The sequence below is a fragment of the Mastomys coucha genome, unplaced genomic scaffold (genome assembly GCF_008632895.1).
Source record: "Mastomys coucha isolate ucsf_1 unplaced genomic scaffold, UCSF_Mcou_1 pScaffold9, whole genome shotgun sequence".
Classification (NCBI taxonomy): domain Eukaryota; kingdom Metazoa; phylum Chordata; class Mammalia; order Rodentia; family Muridae; genus Mastomys; species Mastomys coucha.
This window is the reverse complement of record NW_022196915.1, coordinates 51,403,763-51,429,507: the sequence shown is the minus strand read 5'-3', so window position 1 is coordinate 51,429,507 and position 25,745 is coordinate 51,403,763. Positions and strand designations below refer to the sequence as shown.

Sequence of the window (25,745 nt, the reverse complement as noted above, 5' to 3'; positions counted from 1 at the left end):
GTCTCTCACTACTTAGCTCTGACTGTCCTGGAACAGGCTGGCCTTGAACTCAGAGATCCTCCTGTCTCTGCCTCCCAGCTGCTAATATTAAGGCCTGCACCACGGCTTCTAGCTGTGGATACAGACAGTTGTAAGCCACCATATGGGTGCTATGAATCAAACCCAGGATCTTCTGGAAGAGCAGCCAGTGCTCTTAACAACCGAGCCTTCTCTTCAACCCAACATACTACTTTTAATAGGCAAAAATAGCATGTGTGGGAGAAGCAGAATAGGAAATACCATAGAGCTGTGCAGTGTTTCAATCTATAAAATTCGCCTTTGTATGCAATCTTTACATGAACCCAGGAAGCTGGCCAGGGGCAACCTCCACCAGTGTGTAAAGAATCAGAAAAGCCTTGACTCTACACTAGATCTACACACATTTGTGTTTGTGTAAAGACATTATTTAACTCACAGCATTGCCAAACATCATATAAGACACTCAGTAAAAAAGGGGACTTATTAAAATGACACTAGGCAATTACTGCAGCATCTTCTCAGTGAGAAGCAGGAAGCTAGCTGCCTGCTGGGCTGGTGTTTGTTTGCTTGTTGGATTATCAGCTGTCAACCTGAAACAAACTAGAGCCCTTTGGGAAGAGGAGACCTCTCACTGAGAAGACCTCCACCAAACAGCCTGGACAAGTCCACGGGGCACGTTCTTGGTCTTGATGTGGAAAGGCCAGGCCACCTCTGGGCAGGTGATCCTGGATGGTTTAAGACAGCAAGCTGAAAAAGCCACGGGAGCAAGCCAGTAAGCAGTGCTCCTCCACAGTCTCTACTTCCATTCTGCTCCCAGGTTCCTGTCCTGGCTTCCCTCATGATGGTGGACTGGAATCTAACATTAAACCCTTTCCTCACCAAGTTGCTTTGGGCATGGTCTTTTATCACAGTAATGATAAGCAAAAGGACACTAGCCTTTTTAGTGAGTATTCTTAGAAATGAAATTACACCTTTCTTTGCAACTGTCTGCAACCTCATCAAAGCCAGCTCTACTTTTTTAGTCACATTAATCATGTATCTGAGAGGAAGAAACTATGCCTGGCATGTACTGGCAATGGGCTAGATTCTATGTGTAATTAATTTAGGCTCTAGGGAAATGTGAGGCACACCTCACATCTTGATGGGTCAGGCTCAAGGTCTTTCCTGGTCCTTCAGTCTTCTAGGGTTTTCAGATTCCAATGTGTACTATGTTTTGCTTTTAGTTCCATTCAATGTCTAGGTGATTGGCTCTCCTTTTTGGGTTTTTGTTTTGTTTTGTTTTGTTTTTTCGAGACAGGGTTTCTCCGTGTATCCCTGGCTGTCCTGGAACTCACTCTGTAGACCAGGCTGGCCTCAAACTCAGAAATCCGCTTGCCTCTGCCTCCCAAGTGCTAGGACTAAAGGCGTGTGCCACCATGGCCCAACTCCTTTCTGTTTTTTGGGGTTTTTTTGATAAGTTGATATTTTTAACTGTTAAATTTTTCCTAAAAGATATTGGAAACACCAATCTCCTATCAAGTGTCACTAAGTAAGCATTATTTCCACTTATGTTTAAGAAAGTATTTCCCACAAATTATGTAAAAATAATGGTGGGAACATTATTTAACTTTCTGGAAATAGTATCAGAATACTCTTTCTATATAAGTAGTTCAATGACATCACTCAAAGACAGACAACAATAGCTGATCCCCAAAACCCAAGACTGCTGTTCACTCCAATTGATGAAGTAAAAGCAATTGGTAAAGACCATGGTTCTCCATATCTCACAGAGTGCTCCAGCTCTGTGAAGGCAGGACATTCACCTTTAAGTAGTACACCAGGAGTTCATTGAGAGCTGGGTCAGCATTCAAGTTAACCAGGTAGCACTTGTCATCCCCAACTTTGATTCCAGAAGTCTGAAGAGATATGCCAAGGCTCTCAAGCTGCTTCTGCCGTTCCTGTGAACATACCAGAGAAGTGGTGACTCCCAACACAGAGGCAGCAAGACACAGAGGATCTGACAGCATCAGAAGACTATCATACCTTTATCCTTCAATGTTACCTGCAAATAAAGTATTCTTGAGAAACGTAAAGATGAACATATTTTTCTCGTCTTTCCAAAATGTATAAAACAGCTCCAGTTTGCTAGAGTGAAGGTCAGAACACCTCTATAAAGCTCACAAGACCTTTCAAGCTGCCCGTGTCTTCTCCTTCACATCTTATCACACTCATTTTTCTGTCTGTGCCACACAGAACTTAATGCCTCCTCTGAGGTCATGGCCATCAGAGTCACTGACCAGGTCGACAACAGTGTATATTTAAAACATAAAAATAAGTTTAAAAGTTAAAAATTAGGGCTTGGCAAAAATTGACATCTGTATCCAACCCCTCCCTATGAGGGTTGGGGTCCATCAAGGAAGAAGAGACAGAAAAGACTGTAAGAGCCAGGGTTTGGGAAAGGAGCAGGAGAAACAGTGTCCTTGTCATGGCAGGACCACTGTACTCCTGAATTCACTGGAGCTATGGTTGACTCCATACAAGATCAAGCCAGTCAACGCTCTAGAATGGAGTCCCTACTCTAAATTAGTGACAGCTGATGGCTACTGAGGGAAGGAAAGTTGGTTTTCTCAAAGGGTATGGTGCCTGTTAGGTCACCATGCCCCAGTGAATGGTCATGTATCTACTAGTATGTGAACAACACAGTTAGGGGAAGGAATGGGAAGTGCATGTGATCAAAATACATTGTATGCATGTATGAATTCTTAATAAAAATAAATAGCTCAGTAGTGGAGTGCTTGCTTAGCATGCCTGGAGTCTCAAGTCCAATCTCCAGCACAAAACTAGTCATTTCTCCCACAGTAAACAAGCTGCTGAAGCTATGGCATCCTGCCTTCTTCAGACTGCCTGACTGAGTACAGCCTGGGGATCTGCAGACCCAGCAGTACCGCATGAGTCCCACAGACAGCTGCCCCCCAACACAAACCTGTGCGATCTCCTCAGTTTTCCTTAGTTTCTCCTCCCAGGTCACAGTCATTTCCTGGATTAGTTTCTCGGATTCTTCCAGACGATCCTTCAGCTCTGGAGATTTCATTGCCTAAAAACAAAATGTTACCTCATGACATAACTGCTCAGTGCCAGGAAAGAACAATCAGCTAGATGTGCAAGGGCAGAGGTTGTCACCTGCCACTGAGCTCTCCACCCACCGACAGCAAGGCTGTGGTCCTCATGGTCCACAGCGCCTGTCCTTGGAGGACTACAGATCTACTGAAGCAACTATGGCACTTTCAGAAAGACAACTTTCCTCCAACCCACTGTGAGGAAGTTATGACATTTAAGGAGCTACATGTTCCAAGCTATTTGTAGAGGACTAATGATTTTAACTTCAATAGACTGTACACCTAGACTCAAAAGCATGCTTCATCTCAATGTCTTTCTAATGTTGATTTCAAGAATGTATTCAAAGCTATGTAAGTTAGATGTGAGCATGCTGCAAACTGGACAGTGTTAATAACACTTGGTCTTAAGACAGAGAAACAACCAGATGGTGACATAAATAAAGGAAATGCAGAAACCTCAGACCCAAGACTCTTTTTTTGTTTGTTTGTTTTTGTTTTTGTTTTTGTTTTCTGTTTTTCGAGTCAGGGTTTCTCTGTGTAGCCCTGGCTGTCCTGGAACTCACTCTGTAGACCAGGCTGGCCTCAAACTCAGAAATCCACCTGCCTCTGCCTCCCAAGTGCTGGGATTAAAGGTGTGTGCCACCACTTCCCAGCTCAGCCTCAAGATTCTTAAAGAACTGTAAAACCAGGATAAAATTCAATAGGCAAAAAAAAAAAAAAACCCAAACATAATTATGGTAACTGCTGTGACCATGTCAAAGCTTCTTGCCTTTCTACCATAGCAAGAGTAATGGGACAGGAAAAGACTATGGGGCCAGCTCCACCCACAAGTCCCTGGGACAGAAACACTAGCCACAGCAGGAGGCCTGAGTAGGACATTTCATGCTTGCACTGTGATCTTCAAACCTCGCTACAGAACCTAAGCATGTCCCACCACAGAATGACCACTGCATGGCTCTGGTGACCTCTCTACTTCTGTCCTGAGAGTTGACAGTGTTGCTCTACAAATATAACACACCCGCAACAGGAAGGGGTGAGTTATAAAGGCGAGGATGTCTTCTGTTCTGACTACAGGCTAACAAATGAGGGGGAAAAATCCAACTCTCTTCTCATAACTGTAAGCACAATGAGCTTCTGCACAAAATTAAATCATATTTTGTCCCTACCGTTTCCCTTTCTCCCTTTATATTCTAGTCTGTCAGCCTTTTAGACAAAAATAGAAAGAAAAACTTTTCCTACTCCCTTTATTCTCTCCTATCCAATCTTTTTCAACAGCCAAAAAAAAAAAAAAGGTCCTTCAGAGTACCACTCAAGAAAAGAACAGAATCAGAGGAAGAAACTTCACATAGCAGCTCGCCAAGATGGGCCTTGGCAACAGCATCTGTCCAGCTGTGCCTCATACCTCTGCCTTGGTCAGCTGCTCACGGAGCTTCTCCACCTCTTCCCGGAGATCTCGGATAATCCGAGCATTAGGATCCTCATTCACCACAGCGTGGTTCACGATGTGCTTTGCTCGGTCTGCATACCTCAGGGTTGAGAGGGTTTCATCATAGTTATCAGCAGCCGGGCTCACAGTGGCCACCATGGCAGTCTTGCTGTTACCTCCCAGACTGTCCTACCAGGAAGAAAACAGAGAGGAGTCTTTTAAGTTGGAAGAAGACATCACGTAAGAAAGTTAAAGTCTGAAAGAATAAAACAGCCCAAGACCAAACATATTTAAGACAAAACGGGCTCACATGCAGACCCTCATGAGGCTCAACCCTGAACTGTCTCTTCTCTGCCAATTACTTCTTTTCTTTTCTTTTTTGGGTGGTGGGGGTGGCAGGGGACAGGTTTAGAGACAGGGTTTCTCTGTGTAGACCTGACTGTCCAGGAACTCTCTCAACAGACCATAATGGCCTCAATCTCAGAGATCTGCCAGCTCTGCTTACCGAGTGCTGGCACTAAAAGCACCTCCATGCCCAGCTCTAACTACTTTTCTTAACAAACAAAAAGAACCCCAAACAACCACAAATCCTTTCTTTTTTTTTCAAGAAAGAATAGGAAAACCAAACAGATTATATTCATTTTTTAAGTAAAAATTAATCCAAAGATAGTATATCCCATTTAATAGGCAATGTGATAGCATTCTGAGCAGTTTTGCTCAGAATGAAAAGACTTCCATGGCTAGCCAACCTCAGAGGAACTGGACACGCACAGTGTCAGCTGCTTTGGAGAACTTGGTAGTGCTAGGGACAGAACCCCAGGCTCCCCCGCCCCACATGTAGGGAGGCAAATACTGTGCCACTGAGCCACACTCCCAGCCCCAAGGAGGCTCACCTACACTCTCCTCCACAGTACTGCCTGTCCTCCTGGTACAAGCAAGTTCTTGTCAATCTTGTTTGGCTCTGAAACCTAAGGGACAATCAGAGCCCTCCACACCAGAAGCTGAGTTCCAGAAGCTCCGTTTTCTTCCCTCTGCTAGAAACTAACACATGTTCTACACAATGGCTCCCAAAGCTCATTCAAAGGTACTAAGGATGCTATTCATCTGCAGGTCCAGTAACTGTTTCCAACAGTCAGGAAAACAACTGCTAATCAGAATATTAAAAATGAGCTATGCAACTCTGCAGAACACCTGCAGAATATACATGCTCAAGGTTACATATATCTCGGGACTGAAAAGAAAAAGGGAAACCCTCTGCTGGTCCAGCATGGCCTTGGTGAGGACTAAATGACATAATTCCTGCCCCTGGGGCGGGACCAGCAGGTGTGGGCCTCCAGGAGTGTCAATGGCTGTTGTGGGAATAAGGTTTGTTTATATAATAATGTACACATTTTACATTCCTCCTTCAAGGAATGCCCCCCTTAATGTTAATAACTCCATGATAATCACAGACAGAGTCTGGGAGGTGAAGGTGTGCCTAATGTCTCAGCAAAATGGTGAATGCTGGGGCCTTCAGGACAGCCCTTAAGGCTGTGGAAAAGAACTCTAAAAACATGAGTTTGAAGAAACGTAATATTTCTCAATTATGCAATCTTTCTCAAGTATAAAAACTTCTCAAGTATGCAATATGAATTTTATGAGGAGCTTCATAAATCTAAAGGAACAAAGGCAGCCACACTATGCGAGTTTGTCAAAAAAGATAAAAAGGCAGGCAGATTCCTGAATTGAAGGTCATTGAGTCCAGGCCCAGGGGAGGTAGAAATGGTAATTTCAGCACCTGGTCCCACCCAGCTAGTTTATTAGCTGTGTTTAACCAAGGCAGACAGATCTCTCAATTCTTTTGCAATGTTAAAAGAACATATGTGCTTGCTGTCTCCTAAGAATTAAGAGCTGGGGGTCATAGGACACTGATTCATAGAATAATTAAAAGGAAATCTGGAGTAAATGACTGGATTGATATGTAAAATAAAAGACTGGGCTTATGATCTGCAGGAGATGAGCTAACAGAGAAATTTTTTAGAATAGCAAGAGAGAACTGTTTGGAGAACTGTCTCCACCAGGAGAGAAGGAGAGAGAAAGAGAGACAGAGAGAAAGAGAGACAGAGAGAGAGAAAGAGAGAGACAGAGACAGAGAAAGAGAGACAGAGACAGAGAAAGAGAGAGAGAGACAGAGACAGAGACAGAGACAGAGAGACAGAGACAGAGAAACAGAGACAGAGAGAGACAGAGACAGAGAGACAGAGAGAGACTGACTGTCTGTCTGGAGATTTCCAGAGAAAGCAGAACAGAAAGAAAGCAGGCTAAAGCCATAGAGCAGAGGCCGCCGGCTTCGACCCATGATCTGACTTGCAGTTGTTTGTTTTCACCGCTCCCAAACACCCCTTATCTCAGAACCCCTCTCCAAGCTGAGGCTGGTCCTTGGCAACCCTCAAAAGATTTAAAATTACCAAGTCAAGTCCCACTCCACTAACCATGCAAAAGATGCTGAAGGTCACTCCATTTCAGCAGAGACTCTCAGCCATCACAGCCTCCTGAGTCCTAACTAGTACTGGCTCTTCCCTTGGATGGTCAGCATTTATAGACTGGCCTCTAACTGGCAACACAGTAAAGGTGACAGAGGTGGTGGCATGTTATTTCTGATATTAAATTGAAAGCAGGTGGTGCTCTCTGTCTAGGGCACTCCCTCTTGCTCTAAGAAGGAGCAAGGTGGCCCTAAGAAGTGAAAGAGACCCAGAGAAGTGAAAATGGAAGCAGGTCCTTGAGTTCTGCCTATCATCATGGACGTGAGCAACACTCTCACTCCTGGTACAGGCCTCCAGATGATTATTGCCTTGGCTTAAACTATAGCTCATAGGGCCCTAGCTCTAAGTACTTAAAACTGTCTGTGGAGTAAGGTGTTACAGGTCAGTAGATAACTGCAGACATTACTATACCAAGGCTTGGGAGCATTATAAAAAAAGGTAAACTATATAAAAGAGTCAGGACTAGGGCGATGGCTCAGTGGAGAAAGTATGTGCCATACAAGCATTAGGATCAGAATGAATGTCCAGCATTCATGTAAAAGCTAAGCGGACAGCAGCCCACCTATAATCCCGGAATATGGGATACAAAGGCAGGGCTCTCTGAAGAAAGACAGCTAGACGATATAAATGAGTAAGTTCTGGTTCAAGTAAGAGACCTTATCCCAGTATATAAAGTGGAGAGCAATAAAGGGAAAAAAAACCCAACACCAACCTTGCTCCACTAAAGTGCATGCACACCCATATACATATGTTCCCAATTACACTCATGTGCACACACACTACATACACACACAAAAAATATTTGGAGCTGAGAGAAAGCTTAATCACAAAAGTGCTTGCTTTGCAAATGCAGCAACTTGAATTCAGTGCTCCAAATACATGTAAAAAGCTAAACATGTATGTACCTGCAATCCCAGTGCCACGCACATGGAGAAAGGTAGGTCTCCAGAAATTGCTGGCAAGCCTGACCTACTAGATGAGCTCCAAGCTATGGAGAGACTGTCTCAAAAACAGTTAAGGGCCTAGAGAGATTGCTCCGCAGTTCAGAGTACTTACTGCTCTCACAGATGACCTGGCTCAGTTCTCAGTACCCACAGGTGATTTACAACTCCAGTTTCAGGGGGTTCTCATGCCCTTTTCTGGCTCCTACATGCTCATGGTGCATATAAACTCACACAGGCAAACATTATATTCATACAAATAAAACTTCAAAAATTATGTTTTTAAAGGTGTACAGAGCCCGAGGAGCCTCTGGATTCACATGCACACACACACATGTACATAGACCCACATATATGAACACATAAAGATTCAATATCCCTTTTCAGAAATGCAATCTCAATGAACAACAGATTCTCAAATTTCAGAGAGATATTCACTACATCACAAGAAAGCTGACTTAGATTTGGCCAATATTCACCTTTATGCTTAATTTTGAAAACAGTTTTTCCAATTTTAATACATACTAGTGAATTTTGTAGTTTTATATATTTCTATGCCTTTTGTGAATTCGCCTATTAGTAACCCCACTCTATTAGAGAGAAAAGCAGGGCTATTGTAAAAGACAAAACACAAAACCAAGCAAACAAACCCATCAACAACATGCCCGATGATCTAGAGCCAGCAAGCTGAGCACCTGCCCCATCCCAGGGTTTCCCACCTTCAGTTTCAAACACACCTCCCTTCCCACACAGACACCAACAAGTTCTTGGCAAACCACAACTTCAAGCCTGAGTCAGATCACCTGATACCACTTCAAATTATTCTGTCCTGACATTAGAAACAAAATAATTCACAAGGTATCAATAGCTCAATACAATCAAAGATGATATATAAGTATGCTTACTCATCCATTACTGAAAATTTCATTTTTTAAAAAAGGAGAGATAATTCTACTGAAGAAAATATGCTCTTATGTATAGAAAGGCAAGAAATGTAATCAATCTGGACTTTCAGAAGTACAGCCAGGACTGCTTGATTCTCTTTTCACTCCTAAACACTAATTTGACATTGTCAGTGCTCCAGGTTTGTCATGAAGAGCCCCAGACACATTCAGATGGGATAGAAAAGTCCCAAGGACTGCGGTTCCACCTACCACCAATGCCTAAGGGTTCCCCCTAAGGGTTACTGCAGTCTACCCATGGGCACTGCAAACAAGAATGATAAACAGGACTTGGAACCATAATCACCAGGGGTGGAAGCAAGCTGCCTCTGCATGCTCAGGCAGAGAAAAGGAAACTGGGCACACCCCATGCCTGATTTACCAAATGACCATGGAGCAGCAATATGTTCACAGTGTCTTGAACAAAAAGGAAAATGTAACAAAAGAATGGGCAGGCATCCAAGAGAAAGTTTACAGTTTCTTGTTTGCTCTTTAATTAAGCAAATCAGACAGGCTTTGTTTCAAATGTGGCAATGCAAATTAAATGGACACTGAGAAGAAATTTCATTTTAGAAGTCAGAATTTTTCTTTTCAAGCTGAAAGAACTCTGAAGTCATCTAATCAAATTACTTCATTGTGCTGCTAGGAAATTGAGACCCAGAAAGGCTGAGAGACTTACCAAATGAAGGTCAGCATACTAATTCAGACCAGAGCTGGGATTGCTTGCTCTTCCCCTCTTGTGGGGTTTGCCATCTAATGGGAGAGGCAATGTTGTTTAAGAGCTAAACCCAGGGTCTAGAAGCACGAAGAGCAGAAAGAATCTAGAAGAGAAGACACTCCAGACTGGCAGGCAGAGGAGAGAGGAGCAGGAAGTGACAAGTAAGAATAAAGCTCTAACGCACGCACGACAGCCATCTTCACTCACCTAGAGCCTACAATGCCAGAAAGCACAGATGACAGTTAGGAGGACAAGTCAGCTGTGAAGGGCCTTTGAAGTCATTCATTAAAGAACTTGGCCTTGATTCTAAGGGCCTGGAGGATAGTTACTAAAGAGACTTAAAGTTCCAGTGAATTTAGAAACGGAAGAGTGGACTGGACAAAGAAGGTCCAAGGGAAATAGTTGTCAGCTCAGTGAAAGATCCACATGACCCACATGACGTCCACTAGAGAATTGACATTAAGAATAAAAGTGGGGGAGAGGGGGCTGGAGAGATGTCTCAGCGGTTAAGAGCACTGACTGCTCTTCCAGAGGTCCTAAGTTCAAGTCCCAGCAACCACATGGTGGCTCACAACCATCTGTAATGGAATCTGATGCCCTCTTCTGGTATTCTGGTATATCTGTGTACTCACATAAATAAATCTTTTTCTTTGTTTTGTTTTGTTTTGTTTTTTTTCGAGACAGGGTTTCTCTGTGTAGCCTTGGCTGTCCTGGAACTCACTCTGTACACCAGGCTGGCCTCGAACTCAGAAATCCACCTGCCTCTGCCTCCCAAGTACTGGGATTAAAGGCGTGTGCCACCACCGCCCGGCAAATAAATAAATCTTTAAAAAAAAAAAAAAAGAATAAAAGTGGGGACTGGAGAGATGGCATAGAGGTTAAGAGCACTGAATGCTCTTCCAGAGGTTGTGAATTCAATTACCAGCAACCACATGATGACTCACAATCTATAGTAAAATCTAGCACCCTCTTCTGTCATACAGGCATATATGTAGGCAGAACACTGTGTTCATAATTAATAAATAAATAAATAATCTTTAAGAAAAAGGAAGGAAGGAAGAAAAAAGAAAGAAAGAAAGAGAGAGAGGGAAAGGAAGAAAAAAGAAAGGAAGGAAGGAAGGAAGGAAGGAAGGAAGGAAGGAAGGAAAGTGGGCCAGGCAGTAGTGGTACAAGCCTTTAATCCTAGCACTCAGGAGGCAAAGGCAGGCAGATCGAAGTTCAAAGCCAGCCTGGTCTACAGAGCGAGTTCCAGGACAGTCAAAATACACAAAGAAACCCGGTCTCAAAAACAAAAACAAAGAAACAAAGAATATAAGTAAGGGTCAGAGCTCACAAAGCAGGAGCTGGGCACTCATCACCACATTTGGAGTTAAGAGATCCACATTCAGATCATGTGTCACAGTTAAGAGATCCATATATACATTCATCTCTTTAAAGGGATCATTTTATGAGCTCAATGGAAGTCACGCTATGGGCGTGCTAATCTTACACCAACACTAAAAGACAATCAACAGGTGTGGGGTGGGAGTAGACTGGGAGTTAAAGAAGAATTCATGCACTGGGCAGAGGTGGAGGGGCAAACAACAGCTCTGGAGAAAGTTTTTAGATCCCCCTACTTAGGCTCTTGGTGCAAACATCAAATATGATATAAAACAGATAATACAAGTCTTTAAGGAAAAAACTAATAACAAAAAACGAACAAACATGCCTTAATTTTAATCTGAATCATAACAAAGAAGCTGCAATTACATCTTTAGTTCATTCTTCGCATATTATGAACATCTTCCCTTACTTGCAGTGAAAAACAGGCTAAGTCAAATGGAGGGCCTCAATGAATCTTTACTAAGAGCACAGTCCACATAAACATGGCTGCCTGACACCTGATTCATAAACAGGGGTGACAGGCTCAGCTTTATGGACAGCGACTGAACCAACAAGAGGAGACTGCCTGTTGTCTTAACTAAAGTCACAGTGACCATGTAGACTCTGATTTTAAATCACAGGCCGTGTCTAACTTGAAATGCCTCTCTGGAAGTCCAAGGGAGAAGAATGTTATCAGATTTTCTTCCTGAAGACTTTGAGGCCAGTCTGATCTACAGAGTGAGTTCCAGGGCAGCCAGGGCTACACAGAGAAACCCTGTTGAGGTACAGGGAGAAAAATCCTGAGACTACATAGTCAGGAGAAAGCACGTCCCTTTGAAAGTACTTCAAAGGCTGATCTCTAAAATCTCTAAACACAGAGACTCAGTTGTGGGTGGCAACCAACATTTACTAAGCTCCCTGGGGCCCCTGTTTCACCATTGTAAGAAATAGTAAGTACAGTACATTTTTATCAATGAAAAATGAGCCATCACTCCATCACTAAGCTACGCAGGGCACAAAAGGTTATTTCCTTGTTTTTTGTTTGTTTGTTTGTTTTGTTTTTTGGTTTTTTTTTTTTTTTTTGAGACAGGGTTATTCTGTATAGCCCTGGAACTCACTCTGTAGACCAGGCTGGCCTTGAACTTAGAAATCCGCCTGCCTCTGTCTCCCAAGTGCTGGGACTAAAGGCGTGCGCCACCACCGCCCGGCTATTTCCTTGTTTTTAATTGTATGTGTGTCACTGTATGGCTTTCTGCAGGTGAGTTCAGCACCTCTAGGAGCCAGAAGGAGGTGTCAGATCCCTTGGAGCTGGGGTTATAGGTAACTGTGAGCTAAGCTACATGGATTCTGGGAATTGGACTCCTGTCTTCTAGATAGCAGAGTTCTTCGTACCATCTCTCCAGTGCCTGCTTCTGTTTCCAATGAACCACAGAGAGTATTAAAAAGGCAAATGTTTTTGTCCACTCTGACACCTTTACCAGGTTGTCACCTAGTTTACAAGCTCTAATACCGAGCCTGATGTCCACTACCCACACCACCTTCAGGAAGACAGAACCCGGCCACTGTGAAATCACCAACAAAGTTGGCTCTTGGCTCATCAAGGGTGAGGGTCTCATTTCCTTGTGTTCCCTTGGGGCACTTCATAGATGTTTCCCTTTCACATTTCTGTTCCTTGTTTGCAATAGTGGAGAAATGGCTGCATTTCTATTCTACACTTAGCTGAAGCTTTGCAAAGCAGAAAACCCAAAGGCTCAGGGGAGAATGAAACAGAAAATAAGCTCAAACTATTAAAGATGTCTGTGAGCAGAACAAAGCAGCTCAGAGCAAAGCATGAGGCAGGGGACCCTGTGAGTGACCACACTGTCCCCTCACCACTTGACCCTTCTGCCCCCTCAATATCTAGGAGCCACTATGTGTTCAACAACCACTTCCCATGAAAGTTCTGGAGGACAAGAATACCAAACACTAGCAAGAAAATGACACTTGCTCCTGAAAACTGAAACTGTTCAAACAGCCTTTTGCTCTCCATCTGAACACAGATGGAGAAAAGGCCCCTGGAAGAGACTACCCTACTGTTTGTTCTTCCTTCCTGCCACTGGAGGAGTGCTAAAAACTGGCTGGTTGTGTGTTAACTTGACACAAGCTAGACTCAGCAGAGAAAAGAGCCTCAGTTGAGGAAATGCCTCCATGAGACCCTGCTCTAAGGCATTTTTCAATTAGTGATTGATGGGAGAGGGCACAGCCCGCAATCGGCACTGCCATTCCTAGGCTGGTGGTCCTGGGCTCTATAAGAAAGTAAAGCTGGGTAAGCCCCTGCAAAGCCCCTAAATCGTTCCTGCCCTGTTTGAGTTGCTGTCCTGACTTCCTTTGTTGATGAACAGCAATATGGTAGTATAAACTGAATCAACCCTTTCCTCCCCAACGTACTTTTTGGTCATGGTGTTTTACTGAAGCACTAGGATCGCTAACTAAAACACTAACAAAGGACAAAGAAAATGACTCACCTTGAGCAGCCATGTGAGAACTGAGTCCCGATAGGGAACAAATTTATTTTTGTTTTTGCCAGCACCCTGATCGGCTAGGGCAGAGATAACCAAACCCAGGGTTGTGAGGGACCTGCATGGAACAAAAACCACAATTATCTAAGCCAGAACATATCAAATGTCACGTGAGTTGCAGCAAGGTGCCCTTGGCTGCATGTAACTAGTGCTGTGGTCAGCACTTTGCTGTCTGATCTGGAGACAGAGCTCCTAAAGTCTCCTGTCCACCTAAGCTACTTGAAACAATAAAAATGCTTAGCACTGTTTACCTTTCATTTTTTGCAGATAAAATATGTGACCTGGAAAACTAGCATGAAGATAATAATGTAACCAACAGACACCTTCAAGAAGGGTGCCCAAGGTAAAACACTGATTAGAACAAAAGTGCTAACAAAAGTGACACCTGCACATCCTAGTGTTGGAGAAGTGTTCCATAGTTCCCACCTGCTGGCTAATGTCTGACCTCACAGCTGTGGGAGCCCTGAGGAGAGAGAAGATTTGAACCCATGAAGAGGTAGTGATTTAGCCTGAGGGAAATCTATTTATGTGACAGAGCTGGCAAATGAAACATTACTCCACAAAGTCTTGGTTCTGAGACACTGACTAAAGGGAACAGCCCAACGTGGCCGGCACAGTGTCTACTCACACAGCCAAGAGCCAGTGGAGGATGACTATGCTCTATGGATAACAGCAAGTCACAAAGACGAGACTGGGTTGTCACAACTGGGCGTCAAAAGAGAGTCAGTGGATACTCACATCACTTAGTGAGCGGACACCAGGGATTCTATCAAACATCCTCCACCCACAGGGAAAGGAGTCGTCTAAGCCCAGTGTCAATAGGGCCATTGTTGAGAAACCCAGACTTGACTGAGGGCTGGGCTTGCCAGTCCCATCAAACAACTCCACAGATGAGAAAGTGAGCCTGGGCCACAGAAAACACTAGAAAAAATGTCCAAACTGCTTACTCATCATTGCCTCAATCGTTCCAGAATCATCTTACTCCATAAGCCCAGATGTTCCCCTATTTTTCTATCAGCCTCATAGAGCGATTCAAGAATGTGATTCTGGAATGCTTACTTGTTGATGTTGCTGCCCTCCTTCAGCCTGTCGCCCGCAGCTCCAGTTTTCGTGGCTCGTTCACTGCCAGCTAAATCCACTAAGCTCAGCTTGCCCACTTTCTCTCCAGATGTCTGCAGAGAAAAATCAACACATGCTACAAACAGCTAATGAATGCTGAAAACAGGCTGACTCCCTCGAATGGCTTATTGTCTCTGGCCTTTACCAAAGCTATCTGTCATTACTGCAAAATTATTTTGTGCTGGTTCGAAACACTACAGAAAACTAAGACTTAGCACAAAACTTACACAATTTGCTAGCCCAGTAGTGAGCAAACAAGGAAGTTGATGACCTTAGGAAAAATGCTATAAAATAGGATATTTTGGAGAGATCTGTAAAATTTTCAGAGATATAAACAAAAATGCTTATAAGATCGAAAGTTTAATGATTTGAAACTGTGCTTAAGTTTTCATAAATATTAGCCCGACACAAAATACTTACATTCTTGGCTACATTAATATTAAAAATAAAAACAAACGATCTGACTTTTGTGTGACAACTTTGTTTAAAAAGTCAAAAACATTTTCTAAACATTTTCATCTTATTCAAATGATCAGCTTAACTTTTTAACATTAGCTGTGGTCGTTGACAGTGGTGTTTTCTTCTACCAGATCAAAAATGTGACATGCCAGGCTGGCGAGATGGCTCAGGAGGTAAGAGACTGCTCTTACAAAGGTCCTGAGTTCAAATCCCAGCAACCACATGGTGGCTCACAACCATCCGTGATGAGATCTGACGCTCTCTTCTGGTGTGTCTGAAGACAGCTACAGTGAATTACGCTGGAGCGAGCAGGGCCTGAGCAAGTGGGGCCTAAGCGAGGGGAGCCAGAGCAAGCAGAGGTCCTGAGTTCAATTCCCAGCAGCCACAAGATGGCTCATGGCCATCTGTACAGCTACAGTGTACTCATATACATAAAATAAATAAATAAATCTTTAAAAAGTGACATGCTTTATGTTTTACCTCATCAGCAAAAAAGAACCACAAGACAGCAATGTCAGAGTCTATGGATGCAAGCACTGTGGAAACTTTCCTTTAAAATGTGTTCTCATCTGGCTAGGAAAGTAGCTCTTGGCAGAATGTTTATCTGACATGCAGAAGGCCCTGGGTTCTGCTCTCAGCACTGCAAAAGTACATTTATACATTTCCATAAATTTTACAAAGAGATATTTTGCTTCCCAAATCAAAACTACTTGACTTTTAAAAAGTAAAGTTGGGGCTGGAGAGATGGCTCAGTGATTAAGAGCACTGGCTACTCCTCCAGAGGTCCTGAGTTCAATTCCTAGCAACCACACCGTGGCTCACAACCATCTGGAATGGGATCTGATGCCCTCTTCTGGTGTTCATGAAGAGAACTATAGCGTACTTATATACATTAAATAAATTAAAATAATAATATAAAAAGAAAAGAAAGTCTTTATTATGGTTTTTGTTTTGCTTTGCTTTACTCTAAAAAAGGAAATCAATGAAGAGAACTTTTTGTTTTTAACATTGATCTTGATGCAAAGTAAAAAAGGATTTTTCAGCAAAGGAGAAGTCTGCCAGCATGGAGCGTCTCGCCAGGTTACTTTTGCCTCTCATATGTGAGACTGAGGTCCTGAGGGATGGACACTGGAGATCAATCTTCACATAAAGAGAGCGAGCACGTGAGCTACCAGCAGTTGTTAAGCACACCAGAGGCCTGAGCAGCTTCACAAGGTTCCAACCAAATGCTCAAAGGGCGCTCTCCACATTCAATGATTTTATGGCATTCTTCCCCAGCGCAAGCTGCTCCTTGACCTCCTGGCTGTTTAGCAGCAAGGATAGCGGCAAAGGTGTCCCTGCTGAAAGCAGCCATCTGGGTGTAAAGTGCACAGCTGCTGCAGCTGGGCCAGGTCACGCAGCTTGTATAACTCAGCCTCACTCTCCTCTTGTTGGAGCAGTGGGAACTACACCTAGTCCAAGACTCCCTTGCACCCAGGCCGCAGGATATGACTAAAGTTCCTTCAGACCCTCTTGCTAAAGACTGGAAAGCAGAAGTTAAGTATCTTCCTTGGCCTTTTTTCTGACATCACGAAAGTCATGAAATCTAAGGGTTTCCAAGACATTCTACAACTTCTGGGTGCTAAGAGGCAGTTTCACTGACAGAAGCCATTTCTTTATTCCTGACTAAAGCTATGTGTGTTCCTCGTGGTTTTAGGAGTGATTCCTAGAGTTGCTGTAGACCCCAACCCTCTTGGGGTATTCCAACAGTGCTGCAGCTACAGTACAGCAGCTCCTGGTCCTGGTAGGACCTTCTGTTCTGAGTCCTGACCTATAATAGTCTGGATCAGGCCTTCAATTCAGCTAGCAAAGAGAATAGGCTAAACCAGTGATTCTCAAGCTGTGGGTCACAACCCCTTTGAGGGTCACATATCAGGTATTTACATTACAATTCATACAGTAGCAAAATTACAGTTATGAAATAACAACAAAAATAGTATTATGGTTGGGGGTCAGCACAACATGAAGAGCTGTATCAAAGGGTCACAGCATCAGGAAGGTTGGGAGCCACTGGACAAAGCATCATCACTTCAGACGCTACTCACCCCAGACTGCACATCATACAGAGTATGTGTCAGGGTGATCTTAAAGACTGCATGGGAACGGCTGCTTTCCTCATTCATGTTGGTTGCAGCAACTGTGCGAGACTTGTTGCCTTCAGACATCAGAGACTCAATATCCTAAGTGGAAACAGGTTACAGGCACTTAACTCATTATTTATAAATGAGCATGACCACTCTCTCACACTACCCACAAGCACCCAAGTTTTTACAGGTTACATTTTGTTTTTCTACAAGAATACAAGAGCCTATGCTATTTTCAAGGGCCAATTAAAGTGCTTTACTTACTGCAACACAGAAGCATGTGGCAGCTTTGACATAAAGAAGTTTAGAAGCTAGACTCCCTCAACCCATAGATAGGATCTTACAAGGTATCTCAGGTTAGCCTCACATTCACTATATAGCCCAGGCTGGTCTCAATCTTGTGATCTTCCTGCCTCTGCTTCCACAGTACTGTATCACAGGTGTGCCATGCACAGCATTAGAAACAATACTTTTGAGTGACATGAGAGCCAAACAATAATAATAATAAATGCATTTAATTATAAAAGCAATACAAGCTTATTACCAAAACAAATTATATAAAAAACAAAGTTTAGCCCCTCTCCCCAAACACATTAGGTATATGTTTGATATTACCACTTTTAAAAAATAGCATAAAGCTGAGAATACTAGAAAAATTGCAATGATTTGCAGGGGGAAAGGCAGTTCTGGGAATTGAACCCAAGGCCTCAGACACACTACATACATGCTCTACCACTGAGCTATCTCTAGCTCACTATTTATTTATTTATTTATTTATTTATTTATTTATTTGAGACAGGGCCTAAATATGTTGCTCAGGCTGGTGTTAAGCTCATTCTGTAGCCCAAACAGGCCTTGAACTGTCCATCCTACTGCCTCAGCCTCCTAAAGAGCTGCAAAGACACAGCTGTGCCACCAGGGCTGGCTCAGTTTTTCCAAATGCTGAGCTGAGGCTAGATGTTGTGGCATACACCTTTAATCCCAGCACTCAGGAAGCAAAGCAAGTGGATCTCTAAGAGTCTGAGGCCAGCCTAGTCTTCGCAACAATTCCAGATCATTCAGGGTGACACAGTGAGATCCTGTCTTTCCCTCACCCCACAAAAGCTACAAGCTCTGAAACAGTGACTGAAGCAATTAGAGTTTAGCTTCATTAATTACAACACAAATTATCATCTCCTGGGCTGGGATTGGAGCCCAAGATCAGTGCAATCACTTAGTGTGCACTAAGGCCAGGGATCTAAGGCCTGGCACCACAAGCAACAATGAGTAAATACACACACACACACACACACACACACACACACACACACAGAGAGAGAGAGAAGAGAGAGAGAGAGAGAAGAGAGAGAGAGAGAGAGAGAGAGAGAGAGAGAGAGAGAGAGAGAGAGAGAGCAAAGTCTTCTCCAGGGGTTTGTGAAATGAGGAATAAGAGATGGAATATGCAATAGTGTTGTTCAGCTGCCTCCTGCATTCAGTGTTCTTTCCCGTGAAGGAGCTCTCTGTTCCACTAAGTCGCTGTGGCAGAGCCAAGAGGCTGTATGTCCAGGTCTCTGCAGCCCAGCCTAGCCACATGATGAACTCAAGCATAGAGCAGACCATCTGGGTGGTCTTCCTTAATGGAAGCAGACATGCCATCATATGTCTACTATAAGAAGCATTAGCAGAGCACACGTAGTACAGCATCTCCCTATGAGTCCCTCCGAACAGCTTGAGCCATGACACCAGCCTCAGAGTGCCCATGTCAGACTTCCTTAACAGAAAAGCATTGTTCAAATCACTGTTTATTCTTACATCCACTTACTCCTAAGTATACTGAAAACATCCACCACACACTAACCAGGTACTTCCTAAACACTAAGGATGCATAACAGAACATGTAATAATCTATACAGAAACAAGACTTAAATCCTGTTATCTTTTATGATGTATATGCTTGAATGCAATGTTAAAGCTATCAAACATATGTAAAAATTTCATGTCATATAATTATAGTTTTGTTGTATAAATTAAAATGAATGATATTTAGTAAAAATTTCAACACAACTAATACTCTCAAAGCAAATCATTAGCTTCAAAAATATCAACATAGGCAAAACATTTTCTAAAACTTTCCCAAGCCCACTCTGGATCCATAAGTTCTGAAGATCCAGAGGCCTCATGGAAAGTAGCTGACATTTACTGACTAATCCTCACTATCATTTTGAAGTTTTTTGTAGAAAGAGTTATTAAATGATAGTATTATAAATTTAATCGTAAAAATGTAGCCCAGGGTCAGAGAGATGACTCCAGAAAACCTGAGTTTGATTCCCAGCACTCACATAGCAGCTCACAAAACTGTCTATAACTCTAGTTCCAGGAGATCTATGCCCTCTTCTGGCCTTAGGGGCATCAGACACAGATAGCACACAAGCATATATGTAGGCAAAACACTCATATACATAAAATAAAAATAATAAAAATTTTAAATATCTATTCAAAAATAAAAAAATGTAATGAACCAAAATGGCAGTAAATTGAAGCACCTTATAGAAAGGATCTTGTTACCTTATAGCTTGTAACAGCCAGTTTAGAAAGTCCATCCACGTAGGGTCCCAACACACTGTGCTCTCTCACTTTCAGTGTTTGACGGCTTCTGTTATGGCAGAGACATGGTCCATTAGACTTGTAGGAAGACTCAACTGTGCTTCACTGAAACACACACACACACACACACACACACACACACACACACACACACACACACACACGAGAGACCCCTAATACAGAAGAACAGATCACTGGATCCTGCAAACATTTAAACCTGACTTTAAAATCCTTGCTGAGAAGAAAAGCTTAATAATGTGGCAAAATACCACATCGCTCAAAAGGGTAAGTGTGGGAAGTCTATTTACTACTGCAAAGAATGCAGAGTCAAATAAATACCAACAAGCTCCTTGTCATAGCACAGAACCAGCCTCAAGACAGAAGCTCTGTAAGTGTTAACTACAAAAGAGAGAAAAACCACAGGCCTAGCTCAGCTGTGAACAAAGATACAAAGACAACAAAGGGCTCTCAGAAAGATTTAAAGGCACAATGGAGAGCTTATCTAGGACTTGTCTGGTTGTCCTAGGAAGGGGGTCTGTACACTTTACCACACTGACAAGCTAGAGGAAAGGGGGAGGTGTGATTCATTTCAATAAATGCAAAAAGTTTCAGTAAAACAAAAGGTAAACGTTCATTAGTTTCTAAAACAAACCTCCCAGCAAGCATGGAGCTGTGGCACCCTCAGTGTTCCGAGCCAATACCAGGAACACCTGTCCAGGAACTGGCTAAAGAGCACCAAGTTTCAGTCAGGCAGGGTAAACTCTAGACCCACCAACAGGATGGTGACTATAGCAGTCATCGTGTAAAGCATATTTCAAAATTGCTGGGGGTGGGTCTCATTTGTTCACACCACACCATAAAAATAGAAAAATGACAATTGAGGTAACAGATAATGGAAGCCATTTCATAGTGTCTACATATCCCAAAATACCCAAACTGTACTGTATAAATGAAAGTACTATTTGTCAAAATTATTTTTTAAAAAGAATAATGACTAATAGTGAAATCCCAAGTGATCACGGTCTTTTGTTTGTTTGTTATCTGTACTTTCTACTGTGTGTTCATCTGGTCATAGAGAGAGGTTGTCTTTTCAAAATAATGAGTTAAAATGCTTAAAATTTTGTGGTTTTTTGCTGCGACACTATACTGCTCCTCGATCTAATGCGCATGCTCCTTTACAATCTGTCTCCATCTGTTGTCTTGTCTCAGAGTCTGCTCTTCCCTACCATGGATCAGAATTTATTTGCCTAATCGACCTTGGGCTCTACAAGAGAAGAATACCTTGTACTAATAATAGTTTTGGGGTCCACAGTTCCTTCTACAATCCCTGGCACCTAAAAGTTACTCAGAGAATTAACACACTTGGCTAACAAAGTAGAAACAGAAGTAAGGTGCCAACAAGGACTTGCAAGGTATCAGCTGCAGAGCTTGGAGATACAGTACAAGCAGGGGTGGGCCTGGAGACAGGGGTAAGCTTGGAGACAGAGAACAGGCAGAGGTGAGCTTGGAGACAGAGAACAGGCAGGGGTGAGCTTGGAGACAGAGTACAGGCAGGGGTGGGCTTGGAGACAGAGAACAGGCAGGGGTGAGCTTGGAGACAGAGTACAGGCAGGGATGGGCTTGGAGACAGAGAACAGGCAGGGGTGAGCTTGGAGACAGAGTACAGGTAACAAAGAACAGCACAGGAGAAAATGGAAGGCATGGTGGTAAACACAGCCTGACTCACAGAGAACCTGGAACCATATCCACTTCATCCACCATATGCAAATGGAGCAGAAGTACTGTATGAGTAAAGGAACAGTTCAGCAAAGTGGGGAAACCAGGAAATGGCTTTGCCACCCAAAAGCATATGGACCACAGCTCGGTATTTCTAACAGATTCAGAATCTCTAGCACCCTGAGTTCAATTTACACCGGCACATGAATGCACATGATAAGTGGTGCTGTAATATTATGTGACTTCAGCTCCAGCAGACACAGCACAAGAACTGGATTGCAGTTCGGCTCTTACACCAAGATACAGTCTGCAATTAACTTTTAGCTTTTCAGTTTTCCCTTTTTTAAAAAAAAGTGTATGTATATGTATGTGGGTATATGTGCATGTTCGCTTGTGTGTAGGCATGTATGTGAACAGGTATACCTATGGAGGCCAGAGGTCAACCTCAGGTGTCATTCTTTGGATGTTTCCCAACTTTTTGAGAGAGGGTTGGGACCTTATCTTGATGACTAGGCTAGGCCAGCTGGCCTTTTAGCCTCGGGAGTATGCCTGTCTTGGCCTCCTCAATACTGGGATTACAAGCATAGATCATACACAATTTAAAAAAAAAAAACCAACATGATTTCTAGGCATCCAACTCAGGTCCCTATGTTTGCACAGCAAGCACTTTACAACCTAAGCTATCTCCTCAATGCCACACCCCTTTTTATGTGTATAGGTATGTTGTCAACATCTACATCTGTGAACAATTTACACAGTGTTCACAGAGGCCAGGAGAGGACAGACTTCTTCTGGATCTGGAGTTACAGATGATGTGAGCCATCATGAAGTTACTAAGAATTAAACTCATGTTCTCTGAAAGAGCAGCCAGTACTTTTTTAGTACTAAGCCATCACTCCAGCCTTCCTGGCCCCTTTTTCTTTCTTTCTTTCTTTCTTTCTTTCTTTCTTTCTTTCTTTTTTTTTTTTTTTTTTTTTTTTTTTTTTTTTTTTTTGGCTTTTCGAGACAGGGTTTCTCTGTATAGTTCTGCCTGTCCTGGAAGTCAACTTTGCAGACCAGGCTGGCCTCGAACTCAGAAATCCGCCTGCCTCTGCCTCCCAAGTGCTGGGATTAAAGGCGTGTGCCACCACTGCCCAGTTGGCCCCTTTTTCTTTTTTCTTTTTTTTTTAAAGATTTATTTATTTATTATATGTAAGTACACTATAGCTGTCTTTAGACACTCCAGAAGAGAACATCAGATCTCATTATGGATGGTTGTGAGCCATCATGTGGTTGCTGGGATTTGAACTCATGACCTTCAGAAGAGCAGTTGGTGCTCTTAACCGCTGAGCCATCTCTCTAGCCCAGGCCCCGTTTTCTTAAAGACAATGTGTATCTACCACATTATGTCTCCAGCAAAACAACAAGATTACATTAATATACATGACAGTCACTGAATTTTAAGAATGAACTTTTCTCAGATAGTCTGGCTGAAATGAAATCTGATTTACAACTTTTAATCCATTTTTTTGTTTTTTGGTTTTTTTTGTTTGTTTGTTTTTCGAGACAGGGTTTCTCTGTATAGCTCTGGCTGTCCTGGAACTCACTCTGTAGACCAGACTCGCCTCAAACTCAGAAATCCACCTGTCTCTGCCTCCCAAGTGCTGGGATTAAAGGAGTATGCCACCACTGCCTGGCTTTAATCCATTATTTTAACTTTTCAGAAACAAAAATGTTTGTAGGCTCTGGAGAGATGGTTCAGCTATTCAGGGTGCTTGCTGCTCCGGCAGGGGGCTGGTGTTTGGCTTTCAACATACATCAGACTGCTCATAACTACCTATGACTCTAGCTCCAGGAGATTCCATACCCTCCTCTGACATCCACAGGCACTGCAAATGTGATATACACCCACACACACACATGTACATATAAATACAAGTTTTTACACTAAAAAAAATTTTTTCTTAATCTTCAAGAAACTTGCACACGAAAAACCACAGCTAGGATGTGTTAAGTGCTTACTGTGTGCTAGAAGTCCTGAGACCTGGAGCATATCATGCTCTCAAATCTTCACAACAGCCCTATGTGATAACATCATACATTCCTTGCATAGTGCTCCTAGAAGGTGCAAGAAAACTGCTCAACCACAAACAAGAGGACCTGGTTCCTGAGCTCTGTAACTCCAAAGTCTATGTGCTAAGCACTAAGCCACATATAAAAGAAACAAGAAACCACTAAAGACTAAACACATCTGACAGACTTCAAGCCAGTTCACTAGGGGATACAAGTATGAACAGCAATGAAGCCAGCCACTTCCCAGAAAATATGTTTCTGGGAAGTGTAGGTCTGAGCAAGATCTCAGAGAAAGTGGCCATCTTTGCAGAGGTCAAAGTACAAGGAAAGCACTGCAGGCAGGATAAAAAAATGTACAGGGAGCAAAATATGGGTCCCTAAACCATGTCCACTCATCTCTGGCCTACTTCTATGACATTTGGGCTCTACACACTCTCCAGCTGCACTGAATGTTAATCATCCTGTAAATGGGTGACATCCAGACACCTCCACATGCTGGCACAAGCCATGCCTACAAATTCATTGGTCTCACCTCACTTCTCAGTGGATAAACTCCTACAGCACAGGGCCACCAAGCACCTCTATGGAATCCTCTCTGGGCTCTGCGAAAAGCTGTCTTTTCCTTTTGCACTCTATTTTGGGTTGGCATCCCTCACAAGTGAAAAGCAGACTGCACGCTGCTCTAACTTGTTGCAAAATTCATTGTCTTCCAGACTATGGGCTCTTTCTCTGAACTGCATGGTGCCTGGCACTATAAGAATGATTTGACTAACAATGAGTAGGTAAAGTTTGGACAGCCATATCAAGTACCAACTCAAGCCCCAGCTTGAAGATCATACTGGCCAAAGAAAGATGGCTGTGAGGTACTGAGATCTGTTTGCTCTTGATTAAGCCTCTCATATCATCTTTCCTGGACCACCTTCCTTGTCCAAACACAACTCACTATCCCCTCCTGGGCTGAAAGCTCATGCATGGCTCTCTGATCCGGTTAAAGCAGTTTCACGTGAGCCAGCCACGGCCACAGGCACTGCTTCCCACTCTCCCTCTCCCCTGCCCTGTCTCCTTCCCTGCTCTGCATGGTTTCAGCTACCTCTCTCTCTGCTCATTTCCCTCCTGGCTGCAGAGTGAATAGAGTGATTCTGAGGGCCTCTTATACTCTGAAGCAGTTCTCTTTCAAAGTCAACCCCATGAAATCACAGCACTTCCTACGCCGAGTTGGGGGAGGGCTTCAAGATTATTTTAAGACCAGGTTCCAAGCTCTGCATTTACCTTCGCCCTCACTTCAGGCCTGGAACCAACCACAAAAATCCAAAAGTTATTGCCTTTAAAAAAAAAAAAAAAAAAGAGGATGTATCACTGAAGGCTGCAGTCACACTCATACTAAATGAACACTTTCGTCACCTGTTTTGTCTGTGGCTTTGGGTGATGAGAGGACAGGTAGCATGGCACAAGTACAGACCTGAATCATCACTCTGCCAGCTCTAATGACCCAGAATTGGCTGTGGGAAACTGATCCTTGTAAATATAAATCATAAACAGCAGAGCTAGGTCATTCTCGACTACAGTTCAATTACAAACGTCTCTGAAGCAACAGTCTATTATGTCTGTTTGCAGAATGACACAACACTCAAGCATCCAAGTTTTACCCTTTGGGGTCAAGAAGGTCTCGGACTTTTTCATTATAAATTTCCATGTAGGAGACTTCAACTTTAAAACTCTGTTCTTCATTTTCTTCTTTCTGGGTTCGTTCAAAGAGTCCACTGCAGAGTCTTGGGATTAATCCAGGTTGGTCGGCAGTGCCCATCATAGTATAAGACTTTCCAGACCCTGAAAGACAAAGAGCAACCATTAGTACTTCTTTTAGAAGTTTAAGGCATCTAACCCTCTTTCTAGTACTTACAATCAATTTTTAGAACTTAGCAAAATTCACAAAATACAACAAATATACATGTATGTGAATAAAGTAAGAAATGCATAATAAAGATGGAACATACACAAGTAAGCTTCCCATTACTTGTATAAAACAAAAGTAAACATGGTCTAGAAAGAAAAAAGCCCAGCCAGGCAGGATGGCCTGAGCCTCTAATGCAGCAGGAGACAGAGGACTGAGGG

General features: G+C 43.0%; 1 protein-coding gene across 5 annotated transcripts in view; it reads right to left on the bottom strand.

Moving 5' to 3' along the window:
* The window catches only part of Kif13b (kinesin family member 13B), a 169,918-nt gene that overhangs the window by 70,774 nt on the left and 73,399 nt on the right, over positions 1–25,745 (bottom strand). For all 5 annotated transcript variants that reach the window (XM_031362706.1, XM_031362709.1, XM_031362710.1 and 2 more), the window contains 8 exons: positions 25,280–25,460; positions 19,827–19,914; positions 17,244–17,378; positions 14,641–14,753; positions 13,528–13,639; positions 4,516–4,728; positions 2,981–3,091; positions 1,821–1,955 (listed from right to left, as the gene is read on the bottom strand). In XM_031362706.1, the coding sequence (XP_031218566.1) occupies positions 1,821–1,955; positions 2,981–3,091; positions 4,516–4,728; positions 13,528–13,639; positions 14,641–14,753; positions 17,244–17,378; positions 19,827–19,914; positions 25,280–25,460 (1,088 nt within the window). The remainder of the gene's footprint in view (positions 1–1,820; positions 1,956–2,980; positions 3,092–4,515; positions 4,729–13,527; positions 13,640–14,640; positions 14,754–17,243; positions 17,379–19,826; positions 19,915–25,279; positions 25,461–25,745) is intronic.